This window comes from Cariama cristata, unplaced genomic scaffold (genome assembly GCF_000690535.1).
Source record: "Cariama cristata isolate BGI_N322 unplaced genomic scaffold, ASM69053v1 scaffold17758, whole genome shotgun sequence".
Taxonomy (NCBI): domain Eukaryota; kingdom Metazoa; phylum Chordata; class Aves; order Cariamiformes; family Cariamidae; genus Cariama; species Cariama cristata.
In genome coordinates this window covers 59,894-86,617 of record NW_009630844.1, presented here as the reverse complement: position 1 = coordinate 86,617, position 26,724 = coordinate 59,894, and the positions used below count along the sequence as shown (strand labels likewise).

At 41.1% G+C, this 26,724-nt stretch overlaps 1 protein-coding gene across 2 annotated transcripts in view; it reads right to left on the bottom strand.

The window, feature by feature from the left end:
- The window catches only part of FBLN5 (fibulin 5), a 45,872-nt gene that overhangs the window by 1,751 nt on the left and 17,397 nt on the right, over positions 1 to 26,724 (bottom strand). For both annotated transcript variants that reach the window (XM_009705732.1, XM_009705733.1), the window contains 6 exons: positions 12,055 to 12,177; positions 8,726 to 8,842; positions 7,639 to 7,758; positions 4,852 to 4,974; positions 4,180 to 4,306; positions 1,121 to 1,316 (listed from right to left, as the gene is read on the bottom strand). In XM_009705732.1, the coding sequence (XP_009704034.1) occupies positions 1,121 to 1,316; positions 4,180 to 4,306; positions 4,852 to 4,974; positions 7,639 to 7,758; positions 8,726 to 8,842; positions 12,055 to 12,177 (806 nt within the window). The remainder of the gene's footprint in view (positions 1 to 1,120; positions 1,317 to 4,179; positions 4,307 to 4,851; positions 4,975 to 7,638; positions 7,759 to 8,725; positions 8,843 to 12,054; positions 12,178 to 26,724) is intronic.

Below are 26,724 nucleotides of genomic sequence, written 5' to 3'. Positions count from 1 at the left end.
CTTGGGGCCGCCGCCCTGGGCCGGGAACAGCGCTGCTGCCAGCGGAGGACAGCTGGTGCAAGCGGAGCGTTTTAGGTGACAAATGAATGGGTTTGTGATAAATAAATAAAAGAAAACTAGAAGACTCGAGCAACGATGCTGGTCGCTGGAGCCTGAGCGTCTGGTGGATCGACCCATATGAGGGGAAAAAGGTGTTTGCAACAGGAAAAGCTTTGCAACAGGAAAGCTCTTGTGAGATGTAGATGGTCGTTCCTGGACCACTTGTCATTTCAGGATTTTGAAACATTTTCCTTTTTTTTACAGTGAGAATATGAGGCTTTCATGAGAAATTTGCATTGGGCTCTATCACACTACCGGTTTCTGTGAGGTATGGGAACCATCAATAGCCAGTGAACTTCACTTAATGTGAATCTCAAAGCCAGGCTTTACCTAGGGTTAAAAATCAACCTTCTGAATGCCACCATCCCTGGTGGCTGTGCCTCATTCTGTGCAGACACTTCCCATCACCCCTGCCTGTCAGAGGTGCAGGGAAGATGACTGAGGAACAGAGATGTCTTCTGAGGAAAATTCAGATTAAAAAAAAATAGTTGTGTTTTCTCTAACAGCGTCTACATAAAATATGTGATCTCAGTGAAAAAAATACATAACAAATGAAAGCAAAGAATCCAGAAAGTCAATTCTTGGGATAAAGACTGAGGTTTTTTGCTTACTTTTTTGGTTTTCAGGTTTTTCAATTTCCGATGAAGAATTTAATAAAACAAACAAGAAACGTTGACTCTTTCAGTGACAATTACTGATTGTCCATCAAATAAAAAAAAAGTTTGGCACAGTAGTTTCTCTTGAGCATGGGAGGCCTGGATATTCTTAGACATGGGTACAGCCCTGGACTTTCCTGAACCTAATGTCTCATAAAACAAGCATGTTTGCTTTGGGTAGGTTACCTTCCTGAAAGGGCCAGCAGCCCCTGCAGATCAGCACACCGCTCTGCATGTCTGCAAGTGAAAATACCTCATACTGAAGCTTTAAATGATATTAATTAAAAACTGAGTTCTGCTATCAGAAGGATATTCAGCTAACAAGAAGATACTCCATGCTTTCTCTCAGTAAGCACCAGACTTACCCGCATGTAGAATTCCCTGCCCTCGTTCCCTGATTTGATTTGGAAGATGTAATAGGCTCCAGGGTAGCGAGTTGTTGCTTGCATCTGAAAAATGTCGGAAGGCACAGACCGCCCGGACACCATATCCATCACTCTGTACAAGATGGTGAATGGCTGATCTCTGCAACCGGCGTTTTCAGCTGGACACATGCAGCGGCTAATTGTCAGAGATAGGATTGTCATCAGGGGTTACAAATTGCTGTAATAATTGATTCTTTATATGCAAATACAACTGCATAAATAAATAAACAAACACTGTTGTTGACCAGCTAAAAGAATCAATGAAACTTGTAAAGAATTTTCTGACTTTTAGTATTCTCTGTGTTGCTATTCTGGCCTACCTATGTCCCTGCTTTCTTTTTCTTGTCTTCTAGACTGAAATATTTTGGCATCCTTTGTCTCCTTAGGTCACTCAAAAATCTGTGCTGTCTTTAAAGCAGCTCTGCAGGTGTAGAATACCTGGTACGTGTTTGTTCTGATAGTAATTTAAACTTAACTGTCCCCAAAATAATGTTAATTATTGGATCATTTTACTGATAGCGCCACATAAATGTTGTATTCTTTGTTTAACAATCTTTTATATACTACATGAAAACATACAGTGACACATCCTGAATCAAACCAAAGCTCTAGCATTAAATGCAGATCCCTAAGGAAGAGCAGGATAGCAAGCCAATAGTATGACACTTCCACCAACAGCCTCCAATTGTGACTCAGGAAATTCTTGAAACAAAGATGTCTTCTGTGCATTCATCAGCCCTTAACATTTCTTATCCATCAGCTTGTCCAGTTTCCCCTTACACCCACTTGACTATTTGAGATCCACAGCCCCCTGCGGCTACGAGCTCCACAGCCCCCTACACCTCTCCCTGCACCGCACCTTGCTGACTTCATCTGAAGCTCCCAGCTCTTCTATTGAAAGGACAATCCCTGCTCATCCTCCTCACACAACTCAGGGTTTCATATTTCACCCTGTTCATGGGTAAAGAATCCTAACTTAGTTGTTTCTCACAAGAAAGCCATTCCAGGCTTTTGATCATCCTCATTGCTCTTTATGAACCTTTGTCCAGTTATATTTCTTTTGAGAGGAGGGGGAGGAACTGCACAGTCTTGAAGATATGGATACACAACGGCAGGTGCTCTAAGGATATTCTCTACCTATTAACACCTCAAATTCAGATTGCTTTTCTGACCTCTAGTGAGTACTGCAGATCATGGAAATATCTGTAATAACCCTCAAATCTCAGTTTGGATGGATTATGATCAGATCAGTGTTCTTTATTTAATTTCTGAATTTGGGTCTGCCTTTTTGCTCTACATTCCTCTACACTGGATTTCAACTGCCATTTTTATTGCACAGTCATTGAGGCTCCTTCTGCAATACTTTTCTGCCCACCCTTTTCTCTACTGTCCTCACACACTGTTGCAGTCTCTGTCCATCTCGTGGTTTATCCTTTTTCCCAAGTTGCTTACAAATATGTTGGACAAAGTAGGTCCAGCTTAGACCTCTGCAGAACTTCACTGTGAAAGTTGACAATTTAATACTATACTCTATTTTTAATCTTTCAACCTCTTATTCTTCTGTGGCAGGCACTTCCCTCTTACTTATGGCTGCTTGATTTCCATAACAACCTTATGTGAGGTTCTTTTCAGAAGGCTTTGGAAACCCAAACAGAGTGCATCAGCTCATGTGCCCTAGCCACACACTGCTGATTTCTTCAGAGAACTCTAATAAGTTGTGAGGCAGGATATCTCATGTTGGGGAATTTACTGCAAAACGGTTGGGTCTTTTTGCCTATTTTTCCTATAACCTCAACCACTGACACTGATTTTAGACAGTTCATCTGTCATGTCCCCCATCAAAAGGCTCCTGGCATTACAAACACCCAATTCCTTCCACAGAACACACAGACACAAGGATTTCACTTGGCTTTTATACTGACCACTTCTAGACATATGCCACAAATTAAATGCAGTCACATCTAGGCATGAGCCAAAGCCACCAAAGACAAAGCTGAGAGATCAAGAGTTCTGGTGCAAGCTGATCTGCAAGGACTCTATAGTTGGGCTCTGGGGAATTTAGATACAGGGGCTTCAGATAGTTCAAATTCCAGTTTAAGACTCTACCACCTCTGAAGGTAGGTAAACCCAGAACTGGAAGAACAGAACATGCCCACACCTCAGCTGCCCTAGTTCAGAAAGCAACATAAAGACATGAATGAATTGTAATGGAAAGAAGCTGATTCTTCATATTTTGCCTTTCTATAAAGTACATTAGGCTACCAAGCAATTCCAAGTAATTGGGTTTAGTGCAAACACTATGGATGAGATACTATGGGGTGCAATATTTAGAGATCTGTCTGGAGCTGAAATATTTTGAGCCCCAGGCAAATACCTACAGAAATGTAAAAGAAACAGGCAATTTTTAGAAATGTGGGATTTATTTTTCTGCTTGCTCAAATAATTCCAAATTTAGATGGTAAAAGTGCTAACAGCACCGTCCAGACATACTCAATTTCTGGACAAGGCAAATCAGTTTGTGGACTTTTCAGCACTTCTAAACTTTAAACAGTAGGAAACTACTTGTATTCTGCTATAACTTCAATCTAATGTTTTGAAGTACTTTCCAGACATAAGCTAGTTAATATTTACAGGAAATACTCATACTAACAAGCAAGCTGCATTTGAGCATACATGAAGTCAGTTAGTAATGTAAGTAAATGTCTCTTATTACATTGCAAACCTTGCGTTTTTCTCTACTCACTGATAGGTATTTTCCCAGTCTAACTTCCCACACATCTGAGTATCATATCATATCATATCCCACCTGGTGACCTTGTAAGGAATTGCAATTTATTATTTTTATAAAGCTTACCAACGGTAAATGCAGCAACAGCATGTATGTATAGAGCTCTAGACACACTTCATGGCTGTGCTGTAAAAATGCAGGTTATTTGGTTGACTCGAGATAGCTTCACACAGATAGAATTTGGTTTTGTGGCTGTGGGTATGTTACTCACTTCTCATTAATCTGGATATAAGGATCCTCGCATCTTACTGGGTCTAAACATTTATATTCTCCGGGGATATTGAAACACGTTTGCTGGGGAGTGCAGGTGAAGTTTCTGGTTTCACATTCATTGATATCTAAAACACAAGAAACAAGAGAAAGGCTAAAGCAGGGAAATATGTGCAAGACACCACTCTTATAAACTGGTTTCTATCTTAAGGAATTGCCCCAAAATTCATAACACTCTTGCACCATGAGAAGTGGCCTTTTGATAACTGTCTCCTTTTTTAAGATCAGTTTTTACTCCATTCATTTCTACTTATTGGAGTGCTCCCATATGCTAAGTGCTGCAAAAATAGAAAAGAAATTGGTTGCTCAAGCTGTCTGACCTTAGAGAATGGGAAAACAAGAGAGAGACGTGCAGCAGAGAGGAAAGCACCTGAGGGCTTTCGTGAGTAGCTGTTTCCTAGTCAGTAAAGTCTTACTTCCACCAACACAACAATTCACCTCAGTGGGACAATTCTTGTGATGACATTCTTACCAGAATTACATAATTGGCCCCTATGAATATTTCACTGTGCAATGCCAAGACCAAGCATCTCAGTTCTTGAAAACCTCTTTCCAGACACAGGATCTATTTTCTGGTCCCCTCAGGTTTTAATCAGCTCAGGAATGTTCTTACCTTGGCAGCTTCTGCTATCGTCAAGCAAGTTATAGCCCGAAGGACAGATACAGTAGTAAGAACCAGGCGAATTCACACATTCGTGCTGGCAGAGGAACTCTGAGAAGCTGCATTCATCCATGTCTGCAGTGGTAAAACAAAGTTTAGTGTCTTTGGCTTCACAGTCAAAAGAGCAGTCCTACAGGCAGGTGGCCATCCAGACTACGTACCCATCACCCCAGCTGGAGGTTGGCATCCTCCAGCTCCCTGGGGCTCTGCAGCAACCTGGCAAAATGCTATACAAGTTCTTGGTTAAACATTTTTCTCCTAGGGAAACCAAAGCTGCTGCTGAACACAATGCATGGCTTTTATTTATTTATTTTTCTTTTCGAATACCTGTCACCAGTTGGCCATGTTTTCACTTGTTTTACGTCAGAGATAGAGCTACTCCAACAACAAGGCTGCAACTGTAATTTGAAAGGAGAGACTTGGCAGTGGTTTTCTTTTCTTTTCTTTTTTTTTTTTTTTTTTTCTGGAGAGCAAACTTCCCTTTCCCAGGGCCACATGAGTCCCAGCAGAAGTCCTGCAGCCAGGCCCAGCTGTTTTATGTTTCTTAGCCTCTAACCAATTACTTCCAAGGCACTCCAGCAAGACTACAGAGCTCATCCCAGCTTGGGGCAGACCTACTGGAAGGCCCAGCCATCTCCCAGACACCCAGGAAGCTCAGCAGTCTGTCAAATCTCTGATTGAAAGCAGAAATTGTGCTCTTTTCCCCTTGCACTCAGGAACTGACAAGTCACTCTTCTGCAGAGCTGTGCTCAAGCAAGAAAGACGACCTTCAGAGCTGCACATGGGGGCATGGCTGACTGAGGGGAAAACACATGCAAAGGCGCTAGACTGAGGGAGGCTGCAGTTAATCATTTCCTTATTTCCCTGTTCAGGGCAAGAAAGAAACAAAGGCCGGAGCCCCAGCCAGGAACTCCCAAGTTCTTATTCCCAGCTCTGACATGTTGACTGTCCCAGGCAAATCACTTTTACTCTTCAGACTGAATTTCCCTTTCTTCTAAATTGGGCTCAGTCCATTTATCCACTTTTGGGGTTTTGTGCAGATGGACTGGAAAGTATTTGAAGACCAAATATGTTAAAGTGGCTTTATGGCTGCAAACACATTATCAAAAGGGAGATGAAAGGAACTCTACACCTACATAGTCCTGTTATCGTGTGACTTGCCCCAGCAAGTTCACTGAAAAAAACGCCTTCCTGGCAAAACATGGACTGAGGGCTGACTCCATAAAGGGTCCAGGATATCATCCACACCCTCAAGGTGTCCTAGCCCAGACCTCCAGCACACCACATTCATATAACCTGTGCTCAGCTGCTATCAAGAGCTGGAGGGACTTAAAGCCCCGAGGGTCTCACACAGGACAGACACATCTTTGCTGTTCCTAAACACTTCTGGCATTCTGCCGACTACCTGCAGAGGACAAGATGGTAGGCACTTCAGAGCACATCTCTAATGCACATGCAAGACCTCTGTGATTAGAAAACAATGCCGATGATGTCGGGAACGCCAGGTTGAAATCTCTGCCTCTCTTTGAACTCGGGCAGGGATGCCTGCTGTCTTCATGATAAGCTGGCTGTTAGGCCATGGACTAATCCAGCAGCTGTTGTACAGGAAGTACATCTGGATCCTGGGTGTCTCATAGGAGTTTCCTCCTAACCAGCCATTCCCTTTGTGAGCCTCAGCAATGTCTAGTGATCGTTTGTGAAGTGAAAGAAGCTCATCCAGAGACATTTGACCTGCTTTGACAAGCATTTTCTTGCATAGAATTCTCAAGAAAAGGTTTTCTGCTCTAAATCTACGTGTTGGAAAGTACCTTTTGCTGGCTTAACTCTCAGACGTGAATGAGGCTCAAACACCATCTTTTCTGTCACTGTTTTGTACTGGCAATATTTATGTGGCATTGCATTGAACTTGACTGGTTCAGGCCTCCAACTAGCTCAGGAGCACATAAAAAGGTGCAGGAATCTAACTTAGAAGCAGAAACTCCATTAGAAAGCAGAAAACTTAGGTTACATGTTGCAGCTCTAAGTGTTAAATGCATCAGACCCTGTAGAGATTTAAGTCTTTGTTCTTTCCCTTATAATAAGGAGGTTTGTAGGGGAAAACAGCTTTGGAAACACTAATCTATACACATACTGCATATCACATGTCTTCTCTCTCAGAAACAGAATGTTACATCTGTTTACTGTAAATTAAAAAACAAGTATTTTCCAGTGTGTTTTTCCTTCCAAGAAATACTGGCTGCATTCTCTAATTTTATCAGGCTGTGGGAACACTAAGCACAGAAATAAGTTTTGCCTTCAATTAAAATAAAGTAATAAAATAAAAACAAAAACAAGAGAGGACAAAATACAGTGGCATAAGCACAGTTTCTTCTGCTATGTGCTGAACAGATTAGCAATAGCTGTGCTAAGAAACTATATATTGTTTCTGAAGTGTAGCCAGAGCTGTACAGGGGAAACTGGGGAAGGTTTCAGGCAGAAGTGTGCAGTCATAAGAGCAAGAGGAATACATGCATTCAACAGACAAGTGGAAAAGTGCTTTATATAAAGTATTTCTTTAATCATAGAAGTATGGTGTGTGCTTTAACTGGAAAGAAGATCATATGAGTTGCAGCTATCGGGCTGCTAACCATGGATCAAGGCAAAAAACTTTTTAAAAAGCATGTACAAAACAATACATTGGAAAAAGAAAACTTAATAGAATTAAAGAAACCAAACCAATAAATAACTAAAGACAGTTACCACTGCAGTTTACTCCATCAGCTTCCAGTTCGTAGCCAGGTTCACAGCGGCAGAGAAAAGAGCCGTAGGTATTGACGCAGGTCTGAGTGCAAGGGTTTTCGCTTGTACATTCATTCACATCTACGGGAAACCAATGCCCAATGCATCAGTGACTTCTCCCCAAACTCTATTTTCAATTCATTACTGTAAAGCATTTCAAAGAGATTAGCTGTACGGTCAGAATGATTTGTTCTGAAAAAATATAACAAAGTCAGTATTGCTTATTGGGATTCAGGCTGGTGCCTGGAAATAGCAAGTTGGAAACACAACATGCGTGGAAATGAAGCATTTTGGGAATGTCTTCAATCAAAAAAAATAACATGGAAGATAGGGATGAAATATTTATTACAAATGCTTCTGTCTTTATCCTGAAATTTTAAAACCATTGAGTTGATTTTATCATAATAGACCTGAGACAAAATGCAGCAGGATACTCCTGAGGAAGATAATGCAATGAGGAACGGTCCTCATGGAAACCTAGGGCTAAGACAAAAACTTTTTTTTTTTTTTCCTTTCAGGACATTAGCAGCTTCTGGCCATCATTAGCACAGGCCATTTCCTGCAGCACTTGGGAAGATGCTCCCTGCTTAGCTAGGGAGAGCCTTTATGAAGAGATTGTGTTGACTTTGACTGAGGTAGCACATCACAGCAAAAGGTAGCCTAATGTTCAGGACACTAGTCTGGAACTTGGGAGTCCCAGATCGAATTTACTGATCTGACAGAGTTTTCCTGTCTTAGGTGGGTCACAGCCTCAGATTTTAAAAGTACATTCAGTGCCTAAGCTCTTGGTAATTTCAGTGAATTGAGTAACACTACATTTTAGGGGGCTTGGGCCTCTGTGCATATTTCTTCTGATACACTGGTCATGTTGCATCTGTACCCCTCCAAAGTACTGTGGAACTACAGAAATATCTCAGGCTGACAAACCTACGCACATTTTCAAAAGCAGTGGTGGGAAGGTTACTTGTATTCTAAAAACTAAGCAAGTCTTAAGGGTGTTGCTGGGATGGGACCAAAGATTTCAGTCATGGTTTACCATACACAGTACCTTGGCATGATCTTCCGTCATCGTTAAGGGTAAAGCCTGGGTTGCATGTACAGGAGTAGGAACCAGGCACATTGGCACACAGCTGCTGGCAGTAGCCGTAGCGACATTCATCTATATCTATAGATGGGAAAGATGAAAAGTAGAGTGGTCTGCATTTTCACATGCAGGTACAAAGCAGCTAACAGACTCAGTCAATGGTACCAATAACACAGAAATAACCCAGCGTACTGGTTACGAATATAACAGCCAAACTTTCAGGTGTTCAGACCTGGAGTTATAGTTAAAATATACCTCTAGCCAGAAGAATGTAGTAATGTGTTTTTATCCACAGGTGACATCTATGAGTATGTCCTATGAACTGACTGTCATTGCTGTAATCTTCAGCTTAACGTGATGTCGTCAGGAAGCCCAGAGTCAGTCCTTTTAAGCAGCTACCTCGAACCATACCTGATAGGTGGCACAGCCCCTCAGCACAAGCACAGCCAATGTTGTAGCAGTTTTGTCAGAATCAAGGAAGAAATCTTTTATACCTCCACATATACCAAAGCTACTCACTGGAAAAGCTGTAAGTATTTGTTACTAAATACTTCTCTTTTTTAGAGAGGATACTCCTTAAAGACTTTTTTTTTCAAATAGTCACATTCACATTTTATATTAATTTTTAACTGACAAGTTATAGACTTTAAAATGTAAACAGTAAATTTAATGCCAAAATAGCAGTTTGGGATGAATTGCAGCATCAGCAATACATGCAACTGACTTACAAGCACAAGAAAATGCTATAAGATACATATGATGGTAAGTGCTAGAAGAATTTTGCCCCGGGACTAAGAACTGGAATGAAACACCTGGAGTAGTTATTCTTTCCAAGGCTTTACATTTCCTTTGGTATCAGCTGGCTTTGAAGTTAAGTTTGTGCAGCAGAAAACCAAGTGTATTCTCTCCAGTCAGTAAAGCAGGAAGGCACAGATTTTGGTGAAGTGACCCCCACCGTAGGTTCCAACGCACGTGAAAATCAAAATGACAGCGTTCTGCCTCCGGTTCACACGTATTGCATATATGTCTGCATGAATTCCAGCAGTTCATTATTTGTTAGCTAAGTTGGCTGCTTCCTGTTTTAGTGTTAAATATTAAGAATGTGTTGGGAAACTGAACTCTTGAACGACTTGAACATTTACATGATGTGGTAATAGCATTAAAAAAACAATGCTGTGAATCTGTTGTTGAAGTAGCTACATCCTGCAATTCAAGTTTATGTTGTTGGTCTCATTGGGGCAGTTTTGCCATAGAAAGTCTCAGGAAACCATGCTGAATATGTCAAAAATCTTGGAAATACTCTCTCCATGTAAAATAACAAGGACACTGACACTCAGTTTTACCCTTACTAGCTTTTATTTCCTGCTGCGTTCTAAATAGCAAGATAACCTAAAGGCCTGGGTCAGCTGTGGTATGTATACCAGCAGCAGGCTTAGCCCAAATCCTGCAAAAGTGACATGGGTTTTAAGTAAATTAATACCTCATTTCACTGACACAATGCATTACTTTAAATACATGCTTTGGCTTTTGCAGGACTGTTATCTCAAGAGTGCTACATTTTGAGGAGAAGGACTTTTACAGGGCTGCTTCTTGTGGGTGGGTCCTGTGGATACTGCTGTACTGGCTTTTCCTATATAAACTTTACTGGGATAATTACAACAGATGGAAGTGTAGCTTTTTGTAACTGTGGTTTACTAACAGTGCACTAAAATAGCCTGTCTCTAAAACCCACCCCAGCCCTCTGATTACAGTAAATGGTCTTTTACTGCTTTATGCCAGCAAAAATCACTTCTCCAAGGCCAGTGGAAAGTATGGAAAACTGAGAATTTTTGACACTTAGGGAAAAATATAGCAGCTCTAAACACAATTTGCTTTTAGCTCTCTGCATTGCCTTGTAATAATCCACCCCACGATTACTTAAAGTGGGCAACACTGGGATGTTATTGCCTATTTTAAATAGCATAGGCAGATACTTGAATCAATTCAGTAATGCAGCCATTTAAATTCTCTGGTATATCTATCAAGAAGTAAAAAGTACTTTAGACCCATGTCCAAATCCTGAACACTGCACACAACCCTTTCATTTGGGCTGTACCTAGGAGAAGTAAATGAGTAACATAACAGGTGATGCAGAGCAGAATCCTTCTCCCTGCCCTCCCTCATCCCCACTCCATCATGTACACCTGTACAACCCCCGGCACACGATTTTTTTCCCAAGAGAAGAAGAATTATCAGAGATTAAGGAGAAGAGGGTTTGGAAACTTCATATCCTGGGGGAACTACAAGATGGTGACTCCCCAAAGCGGCTATGGCTGCACAGACCCCAGCTTGGACAAGGCTGAGCTCCGTCTCTGCCAGGTAAGTTACACAGCAGCTGTTTGCAGTAGTTAGGAAAGCAGTCGTGAGTCAGTCCTTCACTGGAATTGGTACTTGGGAGGAGAAAGCTGGAAAATAACTGGAGAGGCTCCAGGGATGAATGGGCAGGGAAAGCCCGTTCTCCTTCCAGCGGAGGTATTGTGACAGGACGGTCCAGCTCTGCAGAGCTGGCAGGCAAACAGCCTGCGCCGAGGGGAAAAAAATAATAATGAGCAAACTTTAAAAAAAAAAAAAAGTTGTATCCTGTCTCCTAGGTCCTATCTGTGTACCTAAAATTAACATCTACTTCATCATCCCATGGGCGTGTCAGGAGAGTGGAATGGGCTGGAGGAGAGAGGAGCTGGAAGGTTTTCCCATGCTGTTTGTTGAGGGATGTTTTTTTCAACAGGGCTGATCTAAAAGGATGAGCAGGACATTGCTGCAAGGAAGATAATAAAATTGAAATAAACTGCTTGGAAGCTACCGAAATGGCACCTAGTTCAGAGGTAATTTTTTTCTCACCTCCGAGCAAAAGCGTTGGTTGAATCTAGGGATCTTCTGGCCTGTTTCTTGGTATCAAATACTGATCCCTTTGGGTCCACACTGTCACAATGTGGAAAGGACAGGTCTGTCTGGGAATAATCTTTTTGTATACATGCCTGTGATCGATCGTATATGAAAGGGAATCCATCAGACTGGGAATATAAAAATCCCACGTGTTACATGAATGCTGGTCATATGGCATTTACATCTACATTTTTGTTCCGCGAGGGAGGCTCTCTGCCAAGCATACTGTTGGCACTTACAAAGATGAGACAGTTTCCACGTAGCTGAAGGTTTAACCTTGTACTTGACAAAGATGCTCAGTGACATTATTTCAGCTATTCACAGGTACACATATACAGATCCTCAAATACCATATAGCACGAGGTTTTTACCTAAACATTGGCCTTCTAGCAGCCAGTAGCCTTCAGTGCAGGAACAGGTATAGCCCCCCTCTGTATTTATGCAGATCTGGGTGGGGTTACACTGGTGAGAATCTGAAGCACATTCATCCACATCTGCAACACAGAAATACAGCAAGAAAATGTTAGAAATGGCAGCAACAACAAAAGATTGTTCACACTGTAAAGGGACTTGCACTCACAATGCATACACCGGTTCTGTGCGAGGAACCAAAATGTGGTGGTGTAGAAAGAAAGACCATAACCTGAAGCAAAAGTCATAATAAGAAATGTCTGAGGGCAGTGAGAACTGAGGGTGCTCATCAAACCTCTCCCTTTTGCAGATGTCCCAGTGTTTCTCAGAGGTCCGCAAGAAAGGGGTTGCATTACCTTGAGCTTTTTATTATTTCCACATTTGCTTTGTCACTGAAGTGGGATTTCCATGCTACAGGGCAGCATTCAGCCCTAGGGAAAGGGTGCTGAAAGGGCTGTATACCTCCACTGCGGAGTAGGAGATGAATGGGAGTTCGAGAGATGTACAAACACAACTCAGACATACAAACAAAATTACTTCCTACCCCCACCAATGTAGAGTATCTCACTGTAATTTTTCTTAGAGAAAGTTCAACCAAAATCAAGCTTTACCTGACAAAAAAATGTATACTTCCCTGGAATCAATTTCCTGACAATAAAACTCTTTTCTTTTTAATTTTTTTTAACCATCTTTATTGTTTTTAATGTATTTGAGTTTTTATTACAACCCCTTAGGGCGTTTTTGTTGTGGACTTTTTTTTTTTTTTTGCAAAGGAGGTGAATAGCATTCCTACATTTATATAAGCCAGGACCCTGGAACCTAACTGATTAAAAATGCCTTTCAGAGTCAGAAGTTCAATTTTAATCCCTTCTTGCTCAATCTCTTCCCTGATGTTTCTGGCGTTGAGTTTGCGTCTAGATGTCAGAAATGGAAATATCAAAAGATAAATTGTGTCATTTTTTCAGCCAACTCAGATTTCTATGTTTTATTTATTGATACCGAAACTATTTTTTATTTCAGCATACTGTGCACTGGCCTTTGCTGAAGTACTATGTCATCCAAGCAATGCTACTCCCTTGATCCCCCGGCAACTCTTATTAACCCAGACTTTGTTGGGTCATGACTGAAAGTATCTCACAAACGCGCTGGGCTGGAGCAGGCAGCAGAGGACAGGAATTACATCTCAGTATCTGCCCCTGAGGCACCTAGCACAGCCAGTCAGCTGTAAAATCCCAGCGGTCATGAAATAACTGATCCAATCTACCACAGCAGCATATCGGACATGTTTGGATATACAAATACATACGTATTATATATATATGGAGAGAATATAGAGTTCTTATCTTGCCAACATCTGTACCAGAGCAATTTATGGTGAGTCAAAGCTGGTAAGATAACAAGTGGCACAATTAGAGGTAATTAACTCTGTCGGAAATTGGTTCCCACGTATTTACTGGCCAGATGAAAGTTGGCAAATAGTGGAGGAAGTAGGAAAGGAGTAAGATAACAAGTCTAGACTATGTAGGTACATAGATACGTTATTCGGTTCAGCTATTGCTTCTGCAATTGGGCTAAAAATTCTGGATCCTCCCTTTATACAGCTTATCACACATAATTAGCAGCATTTGAACACAGACTTTGTCTAACCATAAATTTAATAAAAATGACATTAATGATTTCTAAATGAAAAAGCTTTCTATTTGTCATGTTTGCTTATTGTTTTAGGAGTGGGACCTTGGGATCTGGGCAATTCTGCTGTTTCTAGCCTACCCTGAGCTTAAAAAGGAGATTTTCATTTTCCGTGCTCCTTGCTACCAGTAATGTTAACAGGTGAAGTACAGTGGAGACAAAATGAAGGTCAGGGTCTGACATCCACATATGGTAGCAATGCTGTTTGAAGACTATAGATCCTCCACTCTTCTGTGGTGCATCTTTCTTGCAGGAGTACAACATGCAGCCTTCACAAAAAGCAACAGGTGGCTATGGGATTAGTTTTGTTCCTGAGTCGTCTTTGTAGCAGCTGCATGAGCAGCAGTACAATCACTCCAGAAAAGTAAGACATCGATCCTCTTTTCCTTGCTATCTGCCAAGCAGATTTCTTTGCTTACTCCCAGTCTTCACCTTTTATGGTGGTATTGGAGACATAGTTCCATTTGAATGCAAAATTTTTTACAACAGAGGCTACCTGTGAAGTTTCTGCTGTCCCCCGAAAACCCGATCAACCTGAAGTTGTCTGTGCAGAACACCTCAACTCCTTGCATTTTACACTGAATAACTGAAGTTTTATGCAACCAACAGGTATAAACGGCTTTCCTGGTAGCATCAAATCTTTTTGCTTGGACCTGAGCGCACACACCTAGTTCTATATTTCATGTCTCTTGCTTTCTCTAAGATCGCCCCTTACCATGATGCGACATTAAACTCTGACAGGCTCAGCCAATGCAATGAAATCAATTATTTTTGATAAGCAGCCTTCTCAGTTCAAACAGGTAGTATAATCGCAGTCTGTCTGCCAGGGGTTATTTATAATACATGGGCTCATTAAGTGAAAGCTGGTATTTGTACACTGGGAAAAATGTCGGTTCAACAGTTGGCTAACCATTAGGTATCCTCTTGAAGAGTATCCGAACTGGGAGACAGAGGGTGCCTTGCCCAGCCCACTTACACAGTGTGGCATACAGTGAGAACTGGTGTGGTTGACAAAGTCAAAACTAGACATTTGACAGGGAATGGAAAAAAAAACAACAACCCAACATATTATTTCCACTGGGGAGAAAACTAGCCTTAAAACGTTGAGAGATTGCCAATAGTGGATTCACTAGACTTAAGTGCCAGCACAGAAAGTATATCAAAACACTTTCAGGGCATTTTTGGTTGAGTGGAAAATTGCAAGTCAAAACGACCTGACAGCTAGTCAATAATGTGTAAATAATTTCTTATTCTGGTTGCACAGCTTATTTCTGTCCCAAACAGGTGCATTCATTCCCTGGGAATATAACTTCAAAACTCATTTGTACCACCTCTGCCCTTCTGATGGATCATACACAATACTAGAATAAAACTGTGATGCTAAATGTACATGATACTAGATTGTCAATAGTTTTGTAAGTTCAAAGCAGATAAGACAAAATCAGAGAATAAAAAATTGTAAGGACTACTCAATACAAGGATAGCACATGTGGCTATGGAGTCCCCAGACGTAGTTTTCTGGAGCCTGGAAGAGTGCCTCTGATCCAGCATAACTTATGTTGCAATCTTCACCATGGAAAGAACTACCGCAATGAGATGTCTGAGCCCCAAAGTAAAGTCTAATCAGCTAGAGAGCAGAAGAGTTACTAAAGGGAAGCAAACTAGCAAGAAACCCTAGAAACCCCACTGCTCCCTATTCAAGGTGTTAATAGATTGTGATATTTGATGATTTTGGCATCTGTACCGTGAAAGCATCGGATAGTGTCACCTATCACTGATATCCAAGGATGGTTTTCACTACACTGAACCTGCTTTTAGTACTTTTCATCACCAAGATCCTTAGAAAACATTACCTGCACCCCAAGAGCAAGTCTAGGTTTAGCTAATAGCTAGCATTATTCAATACCTCTTCTGTGCTTTTGGCTAGATTACTCAGTATGTGGCTACAAGAAGAATTGCCATGAGGTGAACTAGGAAGCAGATATAAATTAGATCTGTTCTCTGTGAAAACAGACTGAGGTACCTGGTAGTAACTATGCAGGATAAGGAACCGGCACAGCAGCAGCAACCACACTGTAACTCATGTGCTGAGAATTTACCTTGTGGGAACTCATCCTTGCTCTTCATTTTCCACTGCCCTGGTTCCTATTTGATAAATGGAGATAACAAAATCTCTGTTGTAGTCCAGCCTCTGTCACTGTTTAGCATTTAAAACTATTCAGGGCAGGGCCTGTCCTCATACACAGAGCAAGTTCACAATTAGTCCATTTCTATTTGAAGCTTTCCTAACACAAATCAAACTGTACTACAAAACCATGCAATGTCCCACTTGGTGTAAATATCAGTGCCCCTGAATTTTAACAAGGAAATTCAAGACTAAGTAATTCAAGGACTAGCCTGTGACCACTCAACAAGGCAGAAGGAAGAACAGTTCACAGATGTTTCTGACTTACAGTCCTTCATGTAGCCCAATACCACCTGCCCCTGTTATATCAACATGTAAAGATGAGACTTTTTCAGAAATTTTGTGCAGTCTCTACATTGGCTAATGAGATCTAAACTAAAAGATTAACCATCATTCTGAAAGCATTATGCTCTAGTAGGAGATGTCAGAGGCATCAAAGGGCCTTTCAGCTAAACTCCATGCTACTCACAATGTTACTGTTCTACCCTAACGGTGCATTGAACCTCAAAGTTTCCAGTAGTTACTGAAACAGAGAAATATTGACGCAGTCAGTGGCAAATGGAAAGAGTTCTCTAGGTACCACAGCTCTTCTTACCCTTGCAGGCAGGACTGGGAATGTTGCTGTGAAATTACATATGAAACCAGGAGGATGTTAAAGTTCATCATACCGAATCATTTTGAATAAGTCCAAATTTTCTGAAGTGACTAGTGACTCTGACTGACTCCTGAGAGGTTCCTGATTTTGAGAGTAGCTGTTCAGCACCAGAGAACCAAGGCAGGGCAGAATGGATCCCTGTTCAAAACTTTTCTTGCCAAGGAGTGCTTGGCCAGTGCTGGCCCTGGGTGTCTCGGTTCTTGATTATGCTGCTATGTGCTATCAAATGAGCAGTCATCTATATTCTCTCATTTCCCTTCCAGTTGTTGTGTTCACATTACTGCTCCCACAGCTACTTCGAAGGACATTCAAGTAGAAGTCCAGACTGAAATTAAAATTTGACCTGAAGTGGGAACGATTCACTTTGTTACTTCCCAACTGAATACCGAGAGCAACCGCACGGCCCATCCAGACCACTGCTCTCTGCCTCCTGAGAAATACTGCCCAGAATGAACACAAAGCCTCATGGCTTGAAGCCATGAGTTTTAAAGGTCTTTTTGGCTTACTGACTGAATGATAGAACAGGTAGGTGGCATCTCTGTATACATTTGTCAGGAAGCTCTTGCTGCAAGACCCTAAGCCTGAATACTCCAAAATTAACCACATCACTCTCTCTTAGCTCAGTGTGCTTGCCTTAAAAATTTATGGCTCTGGTGGTTTGGTCTAGCAACCCTGGGGTGTGATGTTCTGTTTACTTGACATTTTGACAGAGGTGAAGTGGCTGGGGCAATAGAGTTTCATTTGGGGATTGGAAGGGTGGAGAACATGGGGTTTTTTATATTTCTGGCTGCCTGGCTGCCTTTTGTGGGATGTGATGTGCAGATGCTTTGTTTTTATTGGTACAGATTGTCTTTTTAATGGATGGCAGGATGCCTGGTGACTGGGTAGATATCATTTACAATGTCAAAATAAATAAATGAACTAATTGTGTTTAACATGCAAATTAATGGCTTTGTGTTTTATTATCTGTAAAAGCTAGCAGTAATCTTCATAGATTCTTTAGAATTTAGCAACATCACAGAACAATGAATGACATTTTTAATTCACTGTCCATAAATTTTCAAAAAATGAAATAATTTAAAAGCCATGTATACAAAAAAATGGGCAGCATATTAATATAGTCAGAAAGAAAACCTGGATGTTAAACTGCAGCACAACACCACATCTCACTAGGGAGACTAATTCTTATCAGAAGATGTAGTGATCTTTTATACTGAGACACATCCACAAATAATGCAGGACTGACGCGACTCTCATTTGTATCAATAATATTGCAAGAAATCACAGCATAAAAAGAAAAACAATACTCTAATCCACTGAATTAAGACCAGACATAATCAATAGTGCTCAAATCAAATGCTAAAACTAGGTATGGTGGGCACATTTGAAAGTGCATTCCAAGGCAGATGAATGCAAGGTCATATATCAAGAGTAAAAAGTGTTGGTCGTGAAAATAACTCTGGAGTCATTAAAGATAATCACTTGAACATGAACTTTTCCTGACACAATGTTGCTGAAAGGACAAGCATAAACTTGAGAACGCTGATTAGACACAGGAAATTGTTCTTACCACTGTATATTGCATTAGTAAAATAATTACTGAAATACATTTCTGGTGTCAACACTTCAAAAAGCGATAATGCAAAGGGATCAGAAAATCTCCAAAGAGTAATTACAAGCCACAAAAATTTGTATCAGAGCAAGATAATGCTCCATTTAATAATCTGTTTAAGAAAAGGTTCAAGGTATATTTCAAGGTATGTCATCTATAAACATCTTCATGGAGACAAAGTTTTTAGCTGGAGACTGTCACTAAAGCTAGCAAAAGACAATAGGATGATATTCAGTGTATAGAAGACAAATTCAAAATATAAAAATAAGGCACAAACATTAGTAGTACTACTGATTAACCATCTGAAAAACATAATAATGCACATGGTAGATGTTCCCTTACTTTAGGGCCTTACACCTGAACAGTATTTCTTCTTTGAAATATGCTGTAGCAAAAAAATGTGTACTTGAAACACCAATTGCTGGGTAAGGGTCTATGGCCTGTGTCACAAAAAATACAGATTATATGGTCAAAGTGGTGTCTTACAGTCTTCACTGAATTATTTAACATCATTCAACATTTAGTTATTTTTATCTATACCCATAACCATCACACCTAAGATTTTCTGCTTACCTTGCATCTTTTTTCACTTCCTAGGTCATTAGGAGATCTATCTTGGCCAGTGAAACTACTGTAATTGGGGGTAGGAATTTATAAAGTTCTTTCAAGTGATCTCTCCTTTGCAAAGATTTAAATGTATGCATGTGCAATTTTTTTTTTACTTTTATCAATAAATTTGATGTTTATTGAGACATATTGTACCTCTCCTGTTTGTAGTAACTGCAGGAAAAATACGGAAAACTTATAAAATGTTTTAGAACATTCTTAGAAATTCTTAGCAAATTCTTATGCTAGAAGATGTTGAGTCATCAGCCTAAAGATATTGGGCATGCCAATTACCTTCTTTTCAGGACACATACAATGATTGCATCTTTATGAAGCATGAAGCAAGATAAAGAGGAAGAATCCAGGTTATTGCCAGAGACAATATGTTGAATCAAAGAGCCCAGAGGGGACTAAACTGCAGGTTAGGGGAAGTGAACATGCAGGAAGTAGGAGATTGTTTGGCAAGCTAAGTGACTTTAAGAGGTGGAAAGGCAGGGGAGAAATCCAGCAGACAAGAGGAGAAGGATCAGAGGTGCTTAGGAACTGGAAGCACCTGCTGATTGGAAGGTGAGGTTCAAAAACTCTATGCAAAGACACTGTTTGCCTTTCTTCTGCTCAGAAAAGCAAGACTTTGTGCATAAACAGGACTTTATGCATTAAAGAATACAGAAGGAAACAAAGTCCTTAAGATCAGCTCATCGGTTCAGAGACAGCATCAGAATCCTTCAGGAAAAGACTTTCTTGACAAAAAGCTACTTTTAAAATGAAAAAAAAGTTAAATAAATGTATTGGTAAGTTTCATTTTGGTATTTATGAATATGTGGTTACATACCATACAACAGGGTAAATACATGTGGAAAGCTTACCAAAGAAGCTCCATCCCAAGGAAGTGATTTGCATCTGCCACTAAAGCACCAAGGGAGATTACTGCCTTGTTAAGTCCATCCACTGGTGTTGAAAGTGGTGGGATCCATGAATACGCTTGCCCCTCCAGAGGCGTGGTCCATGCTCAGGGTGCTATGCCTGTTCCACTCCCTCTGGCAGCTCCTCTCCATGCTGGCTGGCAAGGTGGTACTGCCCCTAGCAGAGAGCTATCATGGAAGGATGTGGACTTATCATCTCTGAGCTAGAACCACATTCTTGGAGACTTTGGTGATTAGAAGAGAAACTTTGCTTGGACTCTGTATACAAGAGGAAAGCCAATGTGGACAGCAGATTTCCAAGACGATAGGCTTTTGGCATTGTGCGCTGTTTCGCAGATGGACTGTTACATTTTGTTCTATTTGGAACATACTTAGCATGCATGACTTCCTTTCTTAAGTAATGAATGCTGATAATCTTTCCACAAATTTCTGTGGGTCACAGTAGTAGCTATGGCTGTGTTTCCTTCTTTTGATCAACCATTGACAAAAGTGGGTATGTTTTTGCCATCATGATTATTTGAAAACCATTAGCACCACAGGGTTCAACACAGTAAGGCTGAAGATTAATTTGACCGTTGTGAGAGAACAATTCTTGCAGATTGAAAGAATTTTGCCATGGAAAGTCTTCTTCCTCCTTCTACTAGGAGGTGTGGGTAATTTGGGGGCCCTACTTCTTTATTTTATTCTGTCTGTATTTTCGTCCTGCTGTTGTATTATCACAACGCCAGGAGCTCACCCAGCTCTTGAGATAACAAGGTTTTTGCAGGGGGGCTCAAGGCTGCGAGCTTGTTCCAGAACCTCTGTCTGCTCAAACACTGAAGCTCGTTCAGTCATTTATAACCCTCGGGGCTCCATTTTAAAATAATACAAAGATTGGATGTCTTTTCTTTTATAGGAATAATTGCAGGCCAGGACTAAACATCTGAGCTCAGTAACATGGGTATCAGTTCCAAGATTACTTGGAACAGAGCACTTTCCCCAAACTTCTCCCCCACTCCTTATTTGGACACTGAGAAATAATTTCCTCAGTAGTAGATTTTTACTCAGTGAAATCACATGTTTTCTCAAAACTTTTTTTTTCTCAAGATAATTACATTTTATAAGAAAAGGGGAGAAATAACAATGCCACATTCCTAAAGTGCAGACTGAAGCCAAATTCAAACTGCTGCTGTGTGGGGTCAGTGTTTTTTTCCAAGGACGACTGACCCTGCTGAGCTTGGACACAAACCAAGATCAACTCCCTAAACACCTGTTTAATTGCATATTTCGGTGTCTGAAGACTGGCCATTGATTGCTGAATTAATTTTTTTATCTGCAACCCATATGCGTTGTGTTATTGGTTGACGGCTAAACAAGGATTAAAGTGTTTTTTCACATAGATGGTCAGCCTGAAAGTAGATACTAAACAGTGTGAGGCATGAATCTGTAACACTGCTCCATCTGCCTGGTATGAAAATTGCTCAACATGTCACAGGTTCTAGATTTTCTGCCAGCTATCTGAGCCCTTCCTTAGCTAACACACTTTTAACATTACTCAAAGTTGATAAACAACAGCTAAACTGTGAAAGGACTTTGCCCTTTGAGCACAGTTCCAGTCCTGCTTTAGTGATTGAGATTTATAGGACAGCCATGCAGATAAGTGCATAGCAAGGGGAAAAAAAGGGGCAGCAGCCTCTTCCCCTTCCACGCAGAACAGACCTGTGCATGGTTCATACACTTGGCATCACCTGCATGACCACAGCTCCTCACTCCCACCAATTCCCAGGGCTCCCTGTTGGTACAAGATCACACCCAGTTGTGCAGACTATTCCTGGTTTCCCATGACAGCTTTTGCACAAATGCACAGTCTGCATGTTAATTCTGGGATCAGAAATGAGACAAACTACTGATTTCAATTAAGGGCTTTGCTTAAACATAGAGACTCCATGGGCTGGAGCATAACTGTACTCTCTGGATTCATGATTTCCTGTTGCAGGTTCTGCACAACTTATGAAATCCACAGTCAGTGCATGTGATTTGGGAATCTTAGTTATTTCCCCGCTTCACTAACACTATTTCAAGTAGCTGTGGTACGGCAGAACAAGAGTGACCCAAGTACCCTGTTGGAGCATCCCACTGATGACACCAAACATGTTGAATTAGGAGGTTCCAAGCAGTTGCTGCTCAACATGGTTTCATAGGAAACATATTTTTCAGCTGAATAAATGGAGTGTTACTGTTGTACTACCCATTTCTCAAAATTACCTGTTTTGTATGATCATATGCTACACTGAGATCCGCTGGTAGGGTGGTGAGAGGAGCCAGCGAGCACTTCCTGAGAATACTCCCAGCTGCTGGGAGGTCATGTAAATGACACTATCTATTGCAATGGAAATGAAAAAGATGTGCAATTAGAGCCAGGAAATGCACACTAAGAAATTAAACATAGTTCTAGCACAAGGTCATTACAGTCCTCCCTTTGCTGCATGATATGAAATAGTCTCATGCAAGAATCTGTAGGGAAGGCTTATAAAATTTCACAGAAGAGTAGAACCATTAACACTGAAAAAGTGGATTTTCTATGGCTGAATTGTATATTTTCTCTGCAATTCTATGGGATAGCTTAAAAAGACCCTGTAAGAAGGAACATATTAAAAATATAGCAGTTTAAAGCACTATTTATAAAGCTTTTAAACATGTCTGTGAAATCCCATTGGTTTCTCCTCCAGTGAATTCTTTCAAAGACTTTTCTGTTAGGGTACAGAGCATGAGAGAACTAAAAGAAGAGAACTGCTATTCCCACTTTCGTTCCCTGGGGAGCTTTGAGAAATCACTAGCACAAATAGTCCAGCCAGCTGGTTTAGCCAATTGGTGGTCCGTTTACATTTCCTCTAATAAGTGAACTTCTTGACCCTACATTTTAACTGAGTCATTAAGAGCTCCTTTTCCAAGTGTTTTGGCAGGCTAAAGAGGTCTGAGACTGTGAATAGACCACAATAACTAGTAAAGAAGAGAACAGCCCTACTTTTAATACGACAGAAGAAATTGATCCAAATGGATCCAGAAATTAAAGTTGCAATGAAAACAAAGGGATGCAAATATCCACCTGCAGGATATAACAGAAATTTTTATCAGAAGGGTCGCTTCTTCCATTAAAATGCAGCCACTTTTGACATGCGTCATGACAAAAGCTTTAACCATTGCTCAAGCATGTTATGCAAACAACTGTGGGAGTGAAGTATTGGAGACCTGAAAACACAAGAGAGATTCTAGGTGTGCAATATGTACATACCCCTAGAGAGATTTCAGTATGGATGCCACAGTCACTCTCACAGGATACCTTGAAATCTTTAATATACATGACAAAAGAGGACCCCATGCATGTATATAAACAAGGGATCTCCATTATGGGGAACTGGAAGAGTAATACGAGATTCATCACTAACTAATCTCTCACAAAGCTTCAGCAATCATCACCAGCATCTCATTCAGGAATGGACTGGATTCAAAGCTGCTTGGCCTGAGCATGCAAGGAGGCTCCAGCTGGAGGTGGCATGGCTGTAGATTGCCTCCTGTCACTTGAACTGTGTGATTCAAATACCCATGCAATGGGTACTACAGTGCTTTGTCTTTCTCTGGGAATCTAAGACCTTATTCCCTGAACCTAGCTGACAAAACCAGGGAAGAGAGCCTGGCTGCACCAAGTGCATACAGAATGTGTGTCTGGACAGTGGGGCAGTCTCATATTTGCTTTAGAGGCTCTGTAGAGCTGACCCGTTATACGTGACTCAACACTCACATCACTCGTCTGCCCAGGCGCAGCCACACGCTCTGCGGGTAGTGGGAGTTAGAAGTCCTTCTTAGGAAGGGAGAGCTTCAGATGCCATGGCAGCAACCTTTGCCAGCTGCTCTAGGAGCTGTCATGATTAACTAAGAAGAGAGTTTTATGTTTGGCACTAAAGGCATTGGGGAGGTTATCAAGGGGAGAAAATAGTTTTTCATATTTCATCTGAGTTTCAAATCTGTCCATGTGTCAGCATGCTTTATAACAACCTCAAAAGCACCACAAAGCCAAGGTAATTCTTGTATAAATGTTAGGGCCTTTTGGGCTCTTTTGTAAGCAAAGAATGGGTAGTGGACAAAAGCCAGTGGAGAAGAAAAATCTTTGAGAATTACCCTGTGCAAATACTGGCTTGCAGACTCAGACAGCTGTGTCCTCATTACTGTTAATAGCAAAGAGCCATGCATGTTGGGCAACATTCCCCTTTGAGTGTATACATAGCAAGCCATCTATTTATTTATTTCTGTGGTGGTGATCATTGGAAAATGCCTATAATCCATGCTCAAATAACTGGCTTTGACTCAGATTTGGCATTGAGTGTTTTATAATGATTGACCACATTTGCTTGCAATGTTCCAAAAATTGCCGCCAGCCAACTGGGTTGCAAACATTCCTGGATAAATGAAAACTGTGTGGATATGGGAGGTTTACTTTGTTCCAGTTAGTATGTGATGTGGATGTCTACTGGCAGTTCTCCTGCTCTCCCTACTCTCAGTTCATGGCTCCCTGGAAAAAGAGATGTTTAATCTCAAAGGGTTTTTCCCTTTTTTTTTCTCTCTCTCTGTGTCTCTGTTTTAAAACCCATTCAGTTACCTTTAATGCACAAATTTAGACAGAAACTTTCAAGATTAATGAAATCCTGAGATAATAAGCCCTCAAAGCAGGTGTGCTGAGCCTTTAGGCAGAAAGTTGCATTTTGTTTAGCTCCAAGAACTGCCAGTTTTGAGCAGGACCATGACAGGTTCTGGATGACTGTGAAACTCCCAGGCAGGACAAGTTGTGAGGCTGAAACTGCAGCAAAGAAAATTTCCAGTAAGTTACCTAACACTTGCAGGAGTCCTGGCCCCCACCTGTCAAGCAATAAATCAACCGAGATAAGGGCAGATCTTCTTGGCGTAAAGCAGATGTGTTGATCTGGATGGTCTTGACTGAATTTGCACTCCGTGAAACTCAAGATTCACTTCACTGAAAAGCTGAGAATAAAATCCTTCACTGCTGATTATTGCTTCTACTTCACTATACCAGCTTCTGTCCAAAGAACTTACAGCACTCTAAAATCAGTGCTAAAACTCAAAGTCTATGTGACAAAGAGAATATAACTTTCATTTTATGGGAGTCTTAGATAAACTAAAGGCTAGAACCAGTGTCAGACACAGGCTCCTGCACTTCAGGCACTGTGGTCCCAGAACCATTGCACAAGGCATGTCGGAGTTGACCTCTGGAAGTTATCTGGTCCAAGCCTCCACTCAAAGCAGGGGCAAGTCAGTCAGGTTGCTCAGGGCCTTCTCCAGCTGAGGTTTGAATATCTCCAAGGGTACAGCCTTCAGCCACAAACTTTATGAAACTCTGTTCTGGTGTTTGAGCACTTTCACAGTGCTAACATTTCTCCTTAATTCTAATAAGAATTTCCCATGTTGCAACTTTTGCCTGTTCCTGTCCATGTGCACCTCTGAGCTGAATCTGGCTTCATCTTCTCTACACACTCACATTAGGCAGTTGAAGACAGCAAGCAATACAACTCCCTCACCAGCCTCATCTTAAGGTAGAGTAAACCCACTTCTGTCAATCTCTCCTTGTATGCTGGGTGCTCCCACCCTTTAACCACCATAGTGGTCCTTTGCTGCATATCCTTCAGTATGGCCATATCTTTCTTATACCGGGGAACGAGTATGATTGGGAGAATTGCGTGCCTGTGAAGGTAACAGGGATGCACTGCACACTGAACTCTCTCTTGGAGGTAGCTCAGAGAAAATACTTAGAAAGCTTGCATATATTGATTAGTTGTAAAGCTTGTTGTCGGTGCAGTTCATCACAGCGGCAATATTTTGTGAATCTTTGCTTAATTCACTAGAAACTGTTGAGGTGGGAGAACTATTTCTTTGGATGCTGTACTAACATAGCTAGAATCAGGGCTGCCCTACACACACATAAAGTTCTGCACATTTTTGTCCCCAAAGCTTCAAGGTAAGTCTAACTTTGCACCAGAATTCAGAAATTGCTGACTAGCACTAATGGCTGACCATGTGGCCAGTCATTACCAATGTCACAGGCAGTCCCACCAGCTCTCCCAGTATCCATGAATGCTCAAAAAGACACACGTTCACATTGTGCGTTCCCAAGCCAAATGGTTCAATTCCAAGTAGCCTGGCCTGAAAAAGCACGTTCTGTTTAGGTAATTAAAAAAATAAAAAGTAGTAAATAAATAAACAAAAAAGGCAATGTTCCCAACCAGCAGGAACATTTAATGTCTGTGGTTATTCCTGGAGCAAACTCCTGCTCTTACTCTCCAGAAGGCACATCCCAGTGAATTTTCCATCATGTGGGCCTGCTTTAGTGAAAAGTTAAATTACATTTTTTCCTTTTTCATAGTAGTTTCCTTTACTAGCCCCTTAGCCCCCTGCAAGGTCTATGGTCATACAAGAGAGCAGGCACATTTTAGAAGGCACTATCTCCAGCACAGAAGCATGCATAGCAAATCCTTAGTATGATTAACATTTTACCTTTTGTTGTCTTACTAATCATCTCTAATCAAATACTGCAGACAGTGCTTAATTCAGCATTTCACATCCCTCCCCAGGTCAGAGGGAATGAACCACGGGTGGATCATGTATTTCTGAAATGGTTTCATGCCCCAAGCTTCTAGATGTCAGCTTGAAATTTTGGTGGAACAGAGTGTGACAGTATTTTATATCTTGTGGCAATAAACATTCCTTATCAACCTCAGAATGCACATGACCTGCTGGGCCATTAATGGATATACTGCAAATTGTCAGCTGCTAATTACATTTAGAGGTATTCTCCAGTCCGTGTAGGACACATCTATGCCATAGCTCTCTGGGCTTAAATCTACACTCAGGTTTTCGAAACTGCCTTGGGAATATGGAGATAAAATTTTCACATTTTTCAATTCCAATCATAGG